The sequence below is a fragment of the Lepidochelys olivacea genome (assembly GCF_965140295.1).
Source record: "Lepidochelys olivacea isolate rLepOli2 genome assembly, chromosome: 2".
In the NCBI taxonomy this organism is placed as follows: domain Eukaryota; kingdom Metazoa; phylum Chordata; order Testudines; family Cheloniidae; genus Lepidochelys; species Lepidochelys olivacea.
This window is the reverse complement of record NC_140412.1, coordinates 96,831,515-96,848,524: the sequence shown is the minus strand read 5'-3', so window position 1 is coordinate 96,848,524 and position 17,010 is coordinate 96,831,515. Positions and strand designations below refer to the sequence as shown.

General features: G+C 42.2%; 1 protein-coding gene across 1 annotated transcript; it reads left to right on the top strand.

The window, feature by feature from the left end:
* Window positions 1-1,556: 1,556 nt before the first annotated feature.
* Window positions 1,557-16,751, top strand: LOC311516080 (protein-glutamine gamma-glutamyltransferase 5-like). The gene is made up of 13 exons (XM_084619744.1): window positions 1,557-1,651; window positions 2,852-3,031; window positions 3,307-3,549; window positions 4,758-4,876; window positions 5,979-6,107; window positions 6,363-6,540; window positions 7,817-7,949; window positions 8,528-8,631; window positions 8,743-8,985; window positions 9,960-10,286; window positions 11,294-11,454; window positions 12,378-12,511; window positions 13,644-16,751. Exons 1-13 carry the CDS (start codon window positions 1,645-1,647, stop codon window positions 15,172-15,174), a joined length of 3,489 nt encoding a protein of 1,162 aa, XP_084475870.1. The 5' UTR covers window positions 1,557-1,644; the 3' UTR covers window positions 15,175-16,751.
* Window positions 16,752-17,010: the final 259 nt, after the last annotated feature.

Here is a 17,010-nt window from a genome sequence, read left to right as displayed (position 1 = left end):
GTGTCAGTGGATGATTACTGTAGATTACACCAGATTTTATTTTTGTCTCATTAACAGTTTTTATAAGAACCTTAGGTTGGTTTTCTTTGTTCTCAGCAAATGATTACTAAACATATTTTGTAAAAAAAATCAGCATGTAATTTACCATTTAAATGTAATTAAGGATATAGTCCAAAGAGGAAAAAAATCAAAATTTGTAGTTAGAAAATTATTTAGTTAGAAAGGTAATGTGACTACTTCAAGACTGCTCTGGTTTATTGCGACTATTCTGTTAAGATAAGCTTTTACAAAAGAGTGATATATGGAATCATTTTATTTTAAATAGTGCCACTAAAATATCTGTTAGACCTAGTTGAGTCATATTGCATAAATATTAAATGCATCATATCATTTAATGGGCAGGTGGGAGATTTGTGAAACATTCACAAACTAGCTTCCTTAATAGTGAATCTATTAAGTGTTTGAAGATATTTGACTAGTATAGCATGCAAACAAATACAAGTCTGTGCATCAATTGCAAAGTATCTGACAAGGGTGATCAATACTTGTGCTTACCTAACTTCCTTACCCTCCACCTATTGCTATGTGACAAAAGCCCTAGTATATCCGGTTTGGAGGGTGGAGCTTTGGCACTAGCTGCTCAGATATATATATTCAGCATTGAATATATGTATTTTATCACAAATATATGTAAGTGTTCAGTGTCACATATGTGAATCTGATGCTGAATATATGGACTAACCATAATTCTCCAGAACGCTTCTGGAGCTTTGTGAAAATCTAAATATTCTATTGGGCTTAAATATAGCTATATCAAAGTGAAGCCCTAGTTTTAACATATTCTCAATTTTTGCTCCTTGTCTTTGAATAGTGAGGGGTTCAGTTCTTTAAATTATACATGCATAATTTAAATACACACACACACACACACAGAGACAGAGACATCTTTGAAGGAACAGTGTAGTTTCCAGGTAGAAACTTACTCTAATTTCTAAAAGCACTTATATTATGGTTTATGATAAGAAAGTTTCCACTTGGGTATATTGCACTCTGAGCCTCCACTCTGGCAAGTAATGCCACATAGTAGGCTGCTCCATGAGACTACATTCCACAGGAAATTTTTGATGTTATCTGGCTATACTGATTCACTCCAATTTCTGTGCAGTAAATTCTTTGTTATAAGTAAAGGTGGGCACAAAGTGTTCTCAATTTGTGTGACTTATATCACGACATGCTTTTCTATGCTCAGGAGGTTTACAGATTCATCATTGCACTGAAGTATCCCAGAGACCTGGGCCTCTGGAGACATCTATGCTATTGGCAAAGAACCAAAATTCCTCCCTGCCTTCAGCAGGACTCACTCTGGTTGGTAATGCTTGAAGTGAAAATTACTCTGAGATGTTTATGAGCATCAGTGAATGTGTGGGTGAGGCCTCACCCTAAACATGTTCTAGTTAATTGGCATTTTGTTGATGCAATATGCATAAGCATATTGTAGTTCTGAGTATAAATACTACTGACAGGAGATGAGGTTTACAATCACAGATTAACTCAACCAGATCTTGGGGTATAGCATCGAGCTTGCTAAGGAATAATTGGACTCGGTGCTAGTCTGCTTAAGAAACTGGTCTGTGTGCACGGAAAATGGAAGGTGAGTGCTTTGGAGCTTTGCTACCATGTGACTAACATCTGAAAGCAGGTGGCAGACAAGGCAAGCAGACTAATGAATCTGCCAGAAACATGGACAAAATGTGTGCATCCTACTGTGGAAATTCAAGCCGAGAGATCATTTTGTCATAAGAAGATAATATTTTCTGTAATAATTACTCTACCTTTGAACTCAGTTTTCCCTCCTTTAAAAAACAACAACAAAAAATAGCTCAGACCCTACAGATATCAAAAGTTATTTTTAAACCTAGAGAATGATGGGAAATATGATGAGGAGATGATGTGATGGCCATTTCTGAGAGGAATGAAAAGGCAAATTAATTATTTTTACTTTCTGCTTTACATATAGTTTATTTTATAATGTTCTGTGTTCCCAGTGATTTAGAGCTAAATTCCCATTGACTGGAGAAAACCAATGGGAGGTACTAGAGTTGATTATCAGTGGCTCTCTTAGCTGACAGCAAGATACTAGCTTCCTTTAAAGAAGCAATTGTTAGATCATTACTCAAAAAATACTATCTGTTTATGCTGATTAACTCAAGTTATTACCCTATTTAGAATAACCTACTTTTACGGAGTTCACTGAGAAGGTTTTGGCAAGGCAGCTTAAATGGCATCTGGATTCCCCTGGTTTCCTTCTCCCCAATTAAATTGGGCTTATGCCTCAATGTGGTGTAGATGTGCTGGTTGTGTGTAGATTGTCAGTCTCCTCCAGGTGATAGATGAAGTTGACTTTGATACTGCTGACCATGAGTTACAGATTCATCTGCAGCCCCAGGAGGCTCTAGTCTTTTCTTACTGAGAGATGCTTTTGGTTGGGGTTGACAATAGCTGTAAGACTTTCCATAGAGTTCAGTTCTGCCATTTTCTTAGTTCAACATGTGATGCTTTTAGGAGCAGGGGTAGGCTCTGTGTAGCCCGCAAAGGGAATTAACTTCATATGGGCATATGCTCTATCTGCTTCTACTGACCAGTTCCTCAACCCTTTGAAGACTTGAAATATTTCTTGTTCTTTAACTAGCTCTTCAGAATGAAAATATATTGCTTTGATTAATTTCTATGCTCCCTATTTGTCTGTCATCTTTTTTCCCCTCCCGCAGGAAACCTTGGCAACAGCTGTTAAATAATGTGTCCTCAATGATATATTTTTTCTCATTGGGTTCATTCCTCTCTTTTCCTGCAGCTATTGCGTTGGGAGATGTCGACCTAAACTGTCCTTACAACTGCAGAAACCATAACACTCATTTCTTCGGCACTGACAAACAGATAGTAAGGAGAGGCCAGGCCTTCAACTTTTATGTGAATTTCCAAAACCGGGAATGGGATGACACCAGGGACACCATGTCCTTCACTGTGGAGACAGGTAATCACTTCCAAGCTGCATGATCTTCCCCCAGTCCTCTCCTGATAAATAGTCTTTCCCCATTCACCATCTGTGCCGATAGACATCTCCAAGCCTCCTTGTATTTCATATGGAGTTTTAATCTCCCCCCAACTGTGCTGTGCATTATTCACATAAATAAGAGACCTTATATCTTAGAAGCTTTACATTGCAAATGGCATTTCGACAAAATATGTGTCTGTTGAATCTGATTTGTCTATTTTTATTCAGACTTGTATTTTTCCTTTCCTGAAAAGGCATCAGACCCTGTGAGTCAAATGGGACAAAGTGCAACTTCTCTCTAGGCAAATGTATAGATCACACCTGCTGGAGCGCTTGCTACAAACCTCATCAAAAAAGGTGCATGAACATCACCCTGTTTCCACCAACCAATGCCTGTATTGGCCGCCACATTCTCAACATGCATGTCACATCTTGTGATCGCACATATGACCGGTGCCTAGGAGACTTTTACATCCTCTTTAATCCTTGGTGTGCTGGTAAGAAACCCATAGGAAATCTGTGGTTAGAGAAATGCTGGAGATATTTATTATTTTGCTTATAGAAGGTGTTTAAAATTAACAAAATTATAAGGAGCAGTTGGCTCAAGGGAGAGGGTGTTTGGGTCAGATAGTAAAAAATAGTCTCAGAAGAGATGGACTTGAGATGCGCAATTCAGGTTCAGATTTTGCATGTTCATTTTCTCTCCTGCAAGTCCTGGGATATCCCAATCTAGATTCTGAAGATTCCAAAATCCAGAGACATTTGGAGCTCATTTTTTCATTTGGTCATTTAATGCTATTAGTTTTAAAGTATAATGTTTCCCCCACCACCACCACTTCTACAGCAATTTCCATCAGAATATTAAAGCGCCTCATGATATCACTGGGAAGTAAATTAGTCTAAGCTGGGAGGCACTATTATCCAGTAGATAGAGCACAGGACAGGAGTCAGTAGGTTTGGGTAGGTTCCTGGATGTTACTACTGACTCTGTGGGTACATCTACACAACAATTAAACACCCCTGGCTAGCCCATGTCAGTTGACTCAGGCTCCTGGGGCTTGGCCATGCAGGGCTGTAAAATTGCTGTATAGACTTCAGGCTCAGACTGGATCCCAAGCTCTGGGACCCCACAATGAGGGAATGGTCCTAGATCCTGGGGTCCAGCCTGAGCCCGAATGACAACACAGCAATTTTTAACCCCAAAGCCCGAGCCCCATGAGCCCAAGTTAGCTGACATGGACCAGTCACATCCAGGCTGTGTAGACTTACCCTGTATGACCTTAAGTGAGTCAGTAAGTGCCAAGTATTAAAAAACAGTCTGTAATTTTGGGTGCCTCGGTTTTTAGGTGCCAAATTTAAACACACACTGTTTGAATTTCAGATGTGCTCAGTAACCTCAATGTCAGTGGAAGTCTGAGGTTCTCAGGACCTCTGAAATTCAGGCTGTACATATATAAAGTTGGGTGAGACCTGTTAAGGGAAAAATGATTTGACAAAAATCAAGCTTCTAAATATACAGTGAGTTATTAAACAATTTATCCAAAACCCCAGCAATGTTTCCAAGGAGATGACACACTTAAAAATGTTGCTCAAGTTTAAGTTAAAGACAGGAAAAAAAGCAGATTTGTAAAGAAAGAGAGAAGCGAAAGAGAAAGTGAGTGGTAGAGAGATTAGACTGATAGTTCTGTCTCTGCTTCTTTTCCAGATGACCCTGTGTATATGTACAATGAGGCCCACAGAAAAGAATATGTCCTGAATGAACAAGGAATGCTGTACCAGGGAGTTCACAAGCACATTACTTCTAGACCGTGGCACTTTGGACAGGTAAATATCACACTGTGAGACTTGTTCAGAACTTGTAAAACCCAACAATAATTCAAAAGATGACGTTGACAGAGCGTAGCCAGACTGATCTTGCCTTTCTGTAGCACTGGTGCAAGCCAAGATTTACATAAATATCTGGCATATTACAGAATTGTGTGAGTTTTTCTTGTGCCAATCCAGACCATGCTCCAGTCTCAATACTTTAACATACAGCTAAAAAAAAATCCACCATAAGATCACTAGAGCAGAGAGACCTGATAGCCCAGTGGTGAGGGGCCGGGCATTCACCGAGGAAACCCAGGCTCTGCCTGATTCAGAACCTGTGTCTCCCACATCACAGGGAGTGCCCTAACCACTGGGCTATATAGTCAATCAGTCAATCTCTGCTATTTGACCTGTTCCACTTTATATCAATATTCATTGGGTCAGGGAGAGAAAATGACTCCAAGGTCTGGAGGTTAATGCACTTACCTAGTATGTACGAGATCCAAGCTAAAGTCACTGCTTTGCACCATTCGGATCAAGGATTTGAACCTTTCACATCCCAGGTGCGATCCCTAAACATCTGGCTACTCTGGGTTGGTGACTCTCTCTCTCTGATTTTCACAAAACAAATTCAAAAGGAAATTTTCAAGGGTCTCAGTTTAAACCTGCTACAGAACGAGAAACATTTTGAAATCTCAAAAGTTTTCACAGGAGGGGAAAACCACTTCCCACCCAGCCCTAGTGAAGACTACAGGATAGACACTCATCTCTGGGGGAAAAGGTGAATTAACTTCACTTTGGCCCTACAGGGGTTGGGAAGGCTGTAGAGACTTCCCTGGAAGAAAGGGTGAGGTACCTTGTATTGAGCCTCTGAATGAAAGGTGGAAATGATCCCATTGGCCAAGCAAGGAGTTACCCTGGCATGTTCTAAAAGGAATTCTGTCCTTTCTGCCAGTAGATATGAGATACAATGCAAAGTCACGGGCACTGGCCTTTAGAAAAAGGGGTCTGTTCACAGGCATAAAGAGATGTCAGCTATACAAGGAAAACAAAAGGAAACATATCAAAGCCAGCATTCCATAGTGTCTGTAATAGCCGTCTTTCCTTGTGCACATAGTTTGAAGATGGCATTTTGGATATCTGCCTGAAACTCCTGGATATGGGTGCAAATTACCATCATGACTCTGACCGAGAAAGTAGTTGGCGCAATGATCCTGTGCATGTCAGCATGGTGGTAAACCACATGGTAAGTGAATGGTTAATCACATATGACCTCTGAATGCATCAGCAGCAGTGAGCTATGTTGTAGGAGAAGAGTGAAACACACAGGAACCACAGACACATATACCAGATATGGAGCTAAACAGGGAGGAATTTGACTAACCATGTAAATCAGAATTTCCACAGTTTCAGTAGCTCAGTACAGAATTTGTATCTTGGAAAAGTCTTAGGATGTAGAAAAGTTATCAGATATTTAGATTTATTGTTGTCTGTTTTCCAGATCTGTGGCCATAGCAATAACAGCATCATGAAGCTCCCACAAAACAATGATTACCTTCAGAGGGCTAAACCACTGTCATGGAATGGAAGTGTTCCCATCCTTCTGCAGTGGTATAAAGGCCGATGCAGGCCGGTCAGATATGGAGACTCTGCGTCTCTTGCATCAGTAATGTGCACAGGTATGCTAGCCTCCCCAAAGTTGGTGGGGAATGATATATCCACACCTGTCAAGGAAAACAAGCCTATAGCAAGCAGCTGACATGATCTGTATGTCACCAGAAAAAAAAAGTGGATCTATTTTTTGTTACCAAAATAAATTCACTGTAAAGTGGCTGACTAGGGTGAGATCCAGCTTTGTCTCAGCAGTGATCAGAGCAGGAAGAAAAACAGTACTCACCCTTCTGGCCCTGACTCCCGTCAGTACTATATGCTTCAGTGTTTGCTGAACATTTCCACCAGTGATAAAAGGCAGAGTAAGTACAGTGTACTGTATGTGGTAGCATATTCTTCTAGCACAAGCTTGGATGATGAATCAGAAGAACAAGCAGTGACAATTGCAATAAAATGCTTGATTGTATCTCTTCCTAAAATCTGGGAGCCAAAGCAATGAGCTGCAAACTACTATCCTTTCCTATGAAAAGAGAGGATATTTTAGTGAGCTAGCCCAGTGGTTCTCAAACTAGGGTCGCCGCTTGTTCAGGGAAAGCCCCTGGCAGGCCAGGCCAGTTTGTTTACCTGCCACATCTGCAGGTTTGGCCGATCGTGGCTCCCACTGGCCACGGTTCGCCGCTCCAGGCCAATGGGGGCTGTGGGAAGCAGCATGGGCCGAGGGATGTGCTGACCGCCCTTCCTGCAGCCCCCATTGGCCCGGAGCGGCGAACCGCAGCCAGTGGGAGCTGCAATCAGCCGAACCTGCGGACGCGGCAGGTAAACAAACCGGCCTAGCCCACCAGGGGCTTTCCCTGAACAAGTGGTGGCCCTAGTTTGAGAACCACTGTTATAAGTGATTACTTACTGAGGTAAATCAGTTTCTAAGTTGGTTGGTGGGGATGTTTTGTAACATAGTGCAATTGAATCTATGCTTCGTTTGCAATTAACGTTATGGAGGACTCTTGATGTTTTGTTAGTCAGACACCATTATTGTTGATCCTCCTAAAGGACCCAGGAAGAAAGCCTAACATCCTATTTCCTACTTCTAGGTCCCCCTTTGCTACTTTCCCAACAGCAGAATGAAGTCCCCTAGAGAAGCTGACTTTGCACCATTAGTGTTATGTGCACTCAGTATTTTTTGTTGGAGATTTTAGCTCAAACTATTTACATGGTATTTGTCAATTATAGGAGAAATTATCTGAAAAATAGGAAGGAAAGGAATTGGCTAACTTATTCCAGGGAAGCATTCTTTATAGGGACTTTTGAGTAAGTGTTCTGGACTCTGGAGCACTTTTTCCCTTACAGTGATGAGGTGTTTGGGAATCCCAAGCCGTGTTGTCACAAACTTCTATTCTCCTCAACGTGCTGAGAACCCCCTTGTTGTCAATGAACTTTTTGACTGTACTGGCAAAACCCTGCGTGGCAAAGACAGCCTTTGGTAAGTGTGAAATCAACAATGAGTGAATGCTATTACTGATGTACAAGAACTCACATAAGCCTGACCATGGGCCATTTCTTTGGTGTTGCAAGACTGTTGCAATAATTCAGTTTTGTGATGACACATTACAAGATATAATTATACACTAGTAGTACTTGCTTGATTGCTGAATCTACATAAGAATCAGATGCTCATAAAACATTCACCAAACTCATAAGTACTTAATACTACCTACGAATGAGGTCATCTATCTTGGAGTGGCTCCAAAAATACTGACTGCATCATGAAACACAAATCCATCAGGGATCAGGGCCATCATCTTCCATCATGATCACTTAGTTGATAATCTTTTCTTTGATAACTGGCTTCTTGAGGCTCCTTATCACTGGTGTAGAGCACTATGGCTGTAGTGTCTGGCCCCAATACAGCATGCACCCAGATCACTATCGCACACCAATGGTAGCTTTCATATTCCTACCCTACCCCTGTTCCTAGTCTGATTGGTCCAGCATTTTGACTTGTACCAAAGACTGGCCTCTGAAAGTTCTTTACAAAAACTGAACTTTTACATCCTACAGGAGCTACCACTGCTGGAATGAATCTTGGATGGCCCGCAGAGATCTAAATCAATGCTGTGGTGATTGGCAGTGTCTGGATCCAACACCCCTGGAGACTGGTAGAGGTAAATTAACCCTGTGGTTCTGTAGAAGTAATTACTGTCCTATTCTTCAGGTTGTATAGTAGCATGCTATGTTACATAATGTAGTAATATGGTTGACTTGATCTATGTTAGGTTCAATATGCTGTGGTCCTACTTCGGTCAGAAGCATCAAAGATGGAAATCTGGACTTGGACTATGACGGCCATCATATGTTCTCTCGGCTGAATGCAGGCTGTGTTGGCTGGCTTTCCCAAGGCTCTGTCTCAAAGACAAAACTATACTACGACATTTGGCCTTGTGGGCAATACATCAGCACCAAGTGCATTGGTAGTGACCTACGTGAGGATATCACCAGAGCTTACAAGTATGAATTAGGTATGGACCAAAGACTTTACCTGGATTCACAGGAATTTGAAATGCTGATCATAAGAAATATAAATAAACACATTCTGTTCATTGTGAAAGTTCTCTGTTTTAAAGTAAAACTTCTCCAGACTGATCTAGGTTTTGGAAAGAAACATTATTCCAAAGGCTTCTAAATATAATTGATTTTTTTAAAGATTGTGCTTAAAGTCATTCACTCCCACTATTTTCATTCATATTCTGGCCCTGCCTGTTCCTTAGTTGGGTAATAGAGATCAGGATGGGCTTTCTTAGGACCTCTGAAAGGCCCGAAATCATTCTTCAAGCAGGAGTTAACCTCTTCATTCTCACCTAGTGTACCAGAGATGTCAAGACACATAATTATTAATTAGCCCCCTCACATATCTAGTGTACTCTCATATTAATTTTTTTTTGTCAGTGTAAGTTGCTACTGGGCTACATTCACCATCCAACATTAGTTAAGGGATTATACAGCACAACACTTACAGGAGTGTGAAATGGGTTGGAGCTAACTGTAAAAATGAAACCCCTGGATGACTATGTCTGAGGGACAACAGGAGCATGGTTAAGAAGCTGGACATTTATGAGAGTGTCTTCATATGGCTATCTCTAGTGTTTAGAAAGATATATGTAATGTGGTCTATTGTACACATTGGGGTCCTTGTACAGCTGGTTCTGAGACTTATGCTGAATACCTGTTTTATTATTTATTTACTCTACAGATATAAAATAAGGTAACAAACTGCAGCTAAGCATGTTTTCCTAGTGATTTCGTTTCAGCATTCCTGTCTCCTTGAACAGGATAGGAGGTGCATTTTCTTTACATTCTAGTTCTACACTTGACTGTACCAGGTTAGCTCTAAGGAGAGGAGAGAAGAAGAAGGAATTTAATCACTTTTGGGGCTGAGAGAGTTATGATCTCTTGCATCTCCAACAGGTTAAATGTCCCATATCTTCTTCAACAGGTTCTCTGAAAGACAAAGAAGCATTTTACAGAGCTTATAGAAAAATTCATTCTGGATACTGTAATGCTCCCAATTCAGATATAGACAGGGAGGTAGCATCTCTCCGAAACCCATTCCTGAGTGATGCTGGTATTGCTATGAGGCTTAAGATGGCTAATTGTCCTGTATATGGCCAAGATGTCTGTCTGCAATGGGTGCTTGAAAACTTACGTAAGGAGCCCAAGAACTTGAATTTCAACTTGTGTGCTCAGGTGATGACATGCAATGGATGTCCATTGGATCAGTTCTGGAAGGACAATATGAATGTCATTCTGGGTCCAAGGGAAGGTAAGAAACATTGGAGCTATCTAATTCACTCTTGTTGGTCCAAAGTCAGCACTATCCTCAGGAGATAGGTGAATACTTGTGATCAGGATTAGTCGGAGGCCTTTTAACAGCCATAGGAGATTAAATTAATGGGGCTCTACATCCTTTAATATTGATAGTTGGATTGCTTTTGGATTGATCCTCCGAAGATCAGCAAATTCACTGCATGGCTTGTATGCTTCTGGGTGGGTCGTAGGCCCTGCATGGTATTTGGATTCATTTTTACCAGAGCAAAATTCCAAAGGTTAGGGATATTGGTGAGCATACAGAAGTTCATTACCATTAAATCTTCTGGTCTGGGTTTTAACTAAGGAACAGTTTTATGTTAAATACACTGATGTAGCTACAGTTCTCTGAAAGCTGTGATATCAGCCAAAGGTTTGAGGAAAACTGTATATATCTTTGACTAGAGGAGATTATGATATCTCTCAAGTGAAATGGGATCCCAGGCCTTGAACATTCCAAGCATTACTACCAGATAAGCCACAGAATAAAGAAAACAGGAGGGATGTCACATCACAAACACTTAGCTTGTGATTAATAATATTTTTCTTTCCAGAAACAACAAGCTCTCTCCATATACCATATGAATATCAAACCATCACTTCCTTAGTGTTTGGGTTCATTTTTACTAAATTTAAATTCTTGAGATTGGGATATCACTGAGGATTAGGAAACACAGCACAATGAAATCTTCTGCTTTGAAGTTTTAATTAAGGAGGAACTTCTTGGTGAATGCAATGATATACTTAAAGATCCTTGAAACTGGCCACAGTGTTAAGGATAGTAATGCATCTCCTTTAACCAGCAGATGTCATGTCCACACTCAAAGACAATGGGATATCATGACATTCAGCAAACTACTGTTAACCTGTACGGTTTAGTGCCAGTCAAATTACAGGATGGAAATGGCAGGAGATATCAGCTGAGAGAAACAGATTAGTGATAACAATAATTTTACTTTGCAGTGAAAACAATCCCACTACACATACCATTTGACCAATATGGGTCTCACCTCTCTGACTACAACATTATGAGAGTGGTAGCTGTCTCAGAACCAGAATGTGGTGGTGAAGTCCTGATGGTGAACAGAGATATTGTGATTAACAAGCCTCCTCTTGATATTAAGGTAAAGCACATCCCTTAGTTGCTCCACATACACAAGAGACACCCATTGGTCTAAGAAACTCTTTCTCACACTCACACGCACAGGGCTATTCCTAGATCACTGTGCGTGGTTGCAGTGCTGAAAAATTCTGAAGCAACAGAACTCTCTTTATTTTTCATTTTACCAGTGAAGAATTTGATTTTGAATCTAATAACAATTGACCCCATCTCAAAGGAGAGATGTCAGCCAACTTTAAACCAGGAAGGGATTTTTAGCTGAATAACCCTCCCTTTTAAATCTCCATTTATTTCCTTATTTATATTTCAGCTTTTTTAAAATCCTAGGCTAGTCTAAATGCTATTTTTTGGAGGGATGCAAGAACATAAGAACAGCCATACTGGATCAGACCAATGATCCATCTATCCCAGTATCCTGTCTCCGACAGTGGGCAATACCAGAGCTTCAGGGTACATTACAGGGCAATTCTGGAGAGAACCACTCCAGTTTTCCCCTTCCAGCTTCTGGTAGTCAGAGGTTTAGGGTTGCCCCAAGCATGAGGTTGCATCCATGACCACATTGGCTAATAGCCATTGATGGACCTATCCTCCATGAACTCATCTAAATTTTTTTTAACCCAGTTATATTTTTGGAATTCACAGCACCTTATGGCAATGAGTTCCACAGGTTAATTATATGTTGTGTGAAAAAGTAGTTCCTCTTATTTCTCTTAATCCTGATGCCTGTTAATTTCATTGGGTGAGCTCTGGTTTTTGTATTGTCAGAAAGAGTAAATTACATGTCTCTTCATTTTTTCCACACCATTCATGATGACCTCTCATAGCCCCCCCTTATCTGTCCCTTTTTCTAAGCTGAGCAGCCCTAATCTTTTTAGCTCTCCTCATATGGAAGCTGGTTCATAAGAGAGTTCCTGTGTCTTTCCTCAGTTTCTAGGTAAACCTAGGGTGCATGCTACGTGCACTGCAGAAATCTCCTTCTGCAATCCCCTCCAGGAGGACCTGAGGAACTGTGTACTGAGCCTGGAAGGTTGTGGACTGTTCAAAGACCCAAAGACTATTGAGTAAGTTCAACAAATATTTAAACAGAATTCATGGGTTGAATATGCCATTGGAAGATTTCAGTTGTTCTATTGCTGAATAGGACTTTGTCTCTCCACCAGTCCATGCCTCTGTTGTGAGACTGCATTGCGAGTCTAGTTTCCCTTGCAAATGGTAGAGCATTTAGTGCTGGGAGGATATGCATATTCTTTCATTTTTTAAAGAAATAAGTTAAAAATAGTTAAGAGCTACTGTCTGTTGGAGAAAACACATTATTTCCTTTGTGCGAAATGCTAATTGGGTACTCATATGTTAGGCGGAGCCTCTATTAGTGGGGAGAGTACAATAATCCCTTTGAATCTGTGAAGAGGATCTCCCTAAATGTACATTGCTAAACAGTCACTATACCCAACATTCTTTTTCTGTAACCTCCAATTCATTCAAAATTGGAAAAAGGCAGTCTCAGTCACCAGGGTACCTTATAAGCCCATAACTTCTTCACTGGGGAAGGGTGGCACTTAGTACATGCAGTTTGCCATCTTACCCCAAAAGGAGTTTAGCAACTGGTTAGTATCCATTGCTATTTCTGGTTGTGAAGAAAAATTGACAAAGTTTGGGACTATTTCGTCTTGAAAGAAAACTATTAAGGTGCATTCTCATTGAAGTATATACAGCTCATCTAATAAAGCTCAATGAACTTGAGGTAGTCAGACAGACCAGAAATAGAAGACCTAAAGTGAGTTAGGGTGGAATATGCTATCTTTACAAAGAATTCAAGGGGCATGTATTTCTCAGAATGTGGTGAGTAGGTGGAATTGGCTTCCAATTATGGTGCTGAAGTGAAAAAGTACAAAGCATTGTTGAAACAAATTTTGGATGACTCTATGGGATTAATAAAAGGGTGCTGGTAAATACTGTTGGTGGGAGTATAATAACCTTCCCCTGAATAAGGAGGAAAACTCATGTCATGTTATCACAATACGATTTTTTTTTGCCTCCCTCCTCTGGCACAAAATTTTATAAGATAGATGACATATGGCAGAGTTGTCACAAAAACAGATCAAACATAACAGGTGTATAGCCAGTTTCTACTGCTGCATAAGTATAAGCTATATATGAGACAAAAAACACTTTCCTTTCTATCTCCTCATTCAGTCTGGGAACACTGGCTGCTAATCACCAGGCACGAACCATAGTGGAGTTTACACCTTACAGGGAAGGCTGTCACCGGCTCCTGGCCAACTTCAGATGTCACAAGTTTGGCTACTGCAAAGGATATGCCAATGCTGATGTGGAAAGTTCTGCCCCCCAGGTCGTGTGTGGCTCTGGCCCCCAGGTCGTGTGTGGCTCTGGCCCCCAGGTCGTGTGCGGCTCTTCCCCCCAGGTCGTGTGTGGCTCTTCCCCCCAGGTCGTGTGCGGCTCTTCCCCCCAGGTCGTGTGCGGCTCTTCCCCCCAGGTCGTGTGCGGCTCTGGCCCCCAGGCTGTGTGTGGCTCTTCCCCCCAGGTCGTGTGTGGCTCCGACCCCCAGCCTGCGTGCGACTATGTGTGCATCCCTGTGTGCAACTCTGGGTATGGCCCTGCGGGTGACTCTGGGGGCCCCCTCGTATATGATTATGTGTGCCTCCCTGTCGGCCATCCCATGTGTGAGTCTGTGTACCGTGCTGCGGCTGCCAGTGCCCCCTACTCCATGAGTGACAGTGTGTCCCGCTCTGTGTGTGACAATGTGTCTCGCCTCTTGGGCGTCCCAGTCTCTTTTTCTATGAGTGACCCCAGGTCTGCTCCAGCATCCCACCCCATGTCTGCCCCAGTGGTTCAAGGCATGCGTGGCTCTCTTCCCACTCCAGCATCCTACCCCGTGTGTGCCCCAGTGGTTCAAGGCATGAATAGCTCTATGCCCAATCCCCCATCCTATGCTATGAGTCTCCAAATGCCTCCAGCTATGGGTGGCTCTGTGCCCGCTCCACCATCCTATGCCATGAGTCTCCAAATGCCATCCGCTGTGTGTAGCTCTGTGTGCACTCCATCGTCCTACTCCACAAGTGTCCCAATGACTGAAGCTGCATGTGGCTCGATGCCCACTCCAGTGTCCCACCCCACATGTGGCCCAGTGTCTCAATCTGTGTCTGGCTCTGAGTGCGCCCCCGTGTCTCGCTTTGCATCCCAATCTGTGAGCCCCCCAGCGACCAGCTCTGCGTGCGCCCCAGTGTCTCGCTTTGCGGCCCGCTCTGTGTGCGCCCCAGTGTCTCGCCCCATGGCCCGCTCTGTGAGCATCCCAACGGCCCGCTCTGTGTGTGGCTCCAAGTGGGGTCCTTCATGCAACTCCGTGCCCCGCTCTGCGAGGGGCTTGGCCTCCCATTCCGTGTGGAACGCCACATGGGTCCCTGCATCCTACTCGGCACGGAACTCCACATTGCGCTCTGCATATGGTACTCTGCCTCGTACTGAGCCTCAGTCTACATATGGCAACCTGTCCCGCTCTGTGCCCCTCTCTGCCTATGGCTCTCTGTGCCGCTCTGATGCTAACTCTACATATGGCACCCGCTCCTGCCCTGGCCCCCTCTCTACATATGGCACTCTCTCTCGCCCTGCCCCCCACTCTACATATGACACACTGTCCCACTCAGCACCCCGCTCTAAATATAACACTCTGTCCCGCTCTGCCTGGGCTCTCACAAGGGCGCGCTAAGCTGTTCTGAATGCAAATACATATAATCAAAAATAGACAAACGTAACTAAATGAAGTTATGCAGGAAGATATTTTGAAGTGGTAATTGCATTCTTACAGTGAGAGGAATAGACAAGATAATAAAGAACAGGATTTGTGGTTCTGGCCATTTATACACACATCTGAGATGTGTCAGGAAGCAGCGTGCACCCAGCAACAGAGAAGTGCATTAGATACTGTGTTTGTACCACCTGGAATATGATACTTTCTTTATGACAAATGAGCATGCGCCCAGTCAAGACCACTGGGTCTCATAATCACACAGCTCAGAATCCTCATCAGCCAATCAGGTTGCTTTCTCAGTCTAATGACTTTATAAACGACATCCTGTCTCCCATTGATTTCTCAACAGTATGCACTGCTCATTTAGTTATGGGTCCTGCTGAGCTTCGCTGCTCACACCAGATTTCAATCTCTTTCTCCATAAAGTGTATCAACCTTAAGATTATTTAAGCAGATGTACCTGTGGTAGTATATCAGTAACAGAGACTGCCACCTCTTTTAAGTCTTGCTTAAGAGATATTGGACCCTTAGTTGCTGACATTAATATGTCACAAGTCAGCTTTAAATGCTGCCATCCTGCCTTGTTTATCAGGCAATTAGAATTGTGGAGGTCACAAGCAAACCCTCTCTGCCAAATTTGCCCCTGCTTCAGATAAACTCAGGTTAAAAGAGTTACTGTAGGGATATATTTGGATTCATAAGACTGGCCATATTCCATTCCCAGTGTCAAAAATCCAGTGAGTCTAATTATAGAGGCTGCAAAATTTAGTGAGCAATTTTAACTGCTTTGGTCTTTGCAAGTGACCACATGGTTTTTTGTACAGTATATTATTGTATGGTCCTTTTTGTATATATTCTGGGTGTTCAGGCCTATGGGAAAATGTCCAGTTCTAGGCCCACATCATGGATTTCATGAGTACAGACTAAAGCATTATTGTTAAGACATTTCTGACACAGTGTGTGGATTGGGGAAAGAAAACAGTGCCCCTGAAAAATTGAGGAGATCGTAACTACCTGAATCTCTCATTTCAGCACAGATCTCCTCCCACAGTTTTGGGGACTCTAAGGCTTATTATTATTAGGATGAAACTCCTCCAAGGCCTACTGTGACATCTCCATTTATCTTCCTCTTAGCAAATCGTTGGATTAGCTGAGGCACCTCCCACCTTCCATCTTTTCCTCCTTGATGGTACAGCATGGAATATGTCCCATTTCTTTGCTAGGGATTTGGGATCAAACAGTTTTGTTAGTGCCACAGATGCTAGAGCACCCATTATGTTATGAAGCCCACCTCTCCATGTGTCATGAAGAGATTTCAGTTGTACCATGGGAATCTGAGAAATTGTACCATAAATCCCTGTATATGAAAAGGGTAAAGTATTTCTATGTCATGGATATGGTACTGAGTGGAAAAGCTTATTTTGTGTTTGCCAGGGGAAAAAAAGAGACCATTGCCTGGATATTGTATTGTGGTGGGAATGATTCCATTGTCTCCATTGGCTTTTTTACTGGATTTTTTTCTCATGATGGACTATAAAAATACAAGTTAAAAACCAACAACTGGTAATTGTCTTTCTTTTCAGAGTTTTTCAAAGGGGGGAGGAAGAACTCTGCAGAGACTTTGGACTGTGGAGTCTTTTTTATCCCTTACAGCACCTGCCACAATCCTTCTCTATTCCATTTCTTTCTCTAATCTTCTCTCCCAATTTGAACTCATGTCTCCTGAATAAAAGATCCTAATTTCCTATCACTGGAGGCTCCAGCCCTCACCATCCCTGCATTACCCAATCTGGC

Coding starts and splice junctions, on each gene's coding strand:
- LOC311516080 (XM_084619744.1), top strand. Junction 3,032..3,306: donor GTCCTTCACTGTGGAGACAG/GTAATCACTTCC, acceptor TTTCCTGAAAAG/GCATCAGACCCTGTGAGTCA. Junction 6,541..7,816: donor TGCATCAGTAATGTGCACAG/GTATGCTAGCCT, acceptor TTTCCCTTACAG/TGATGAGGTGTTTGGGAATC.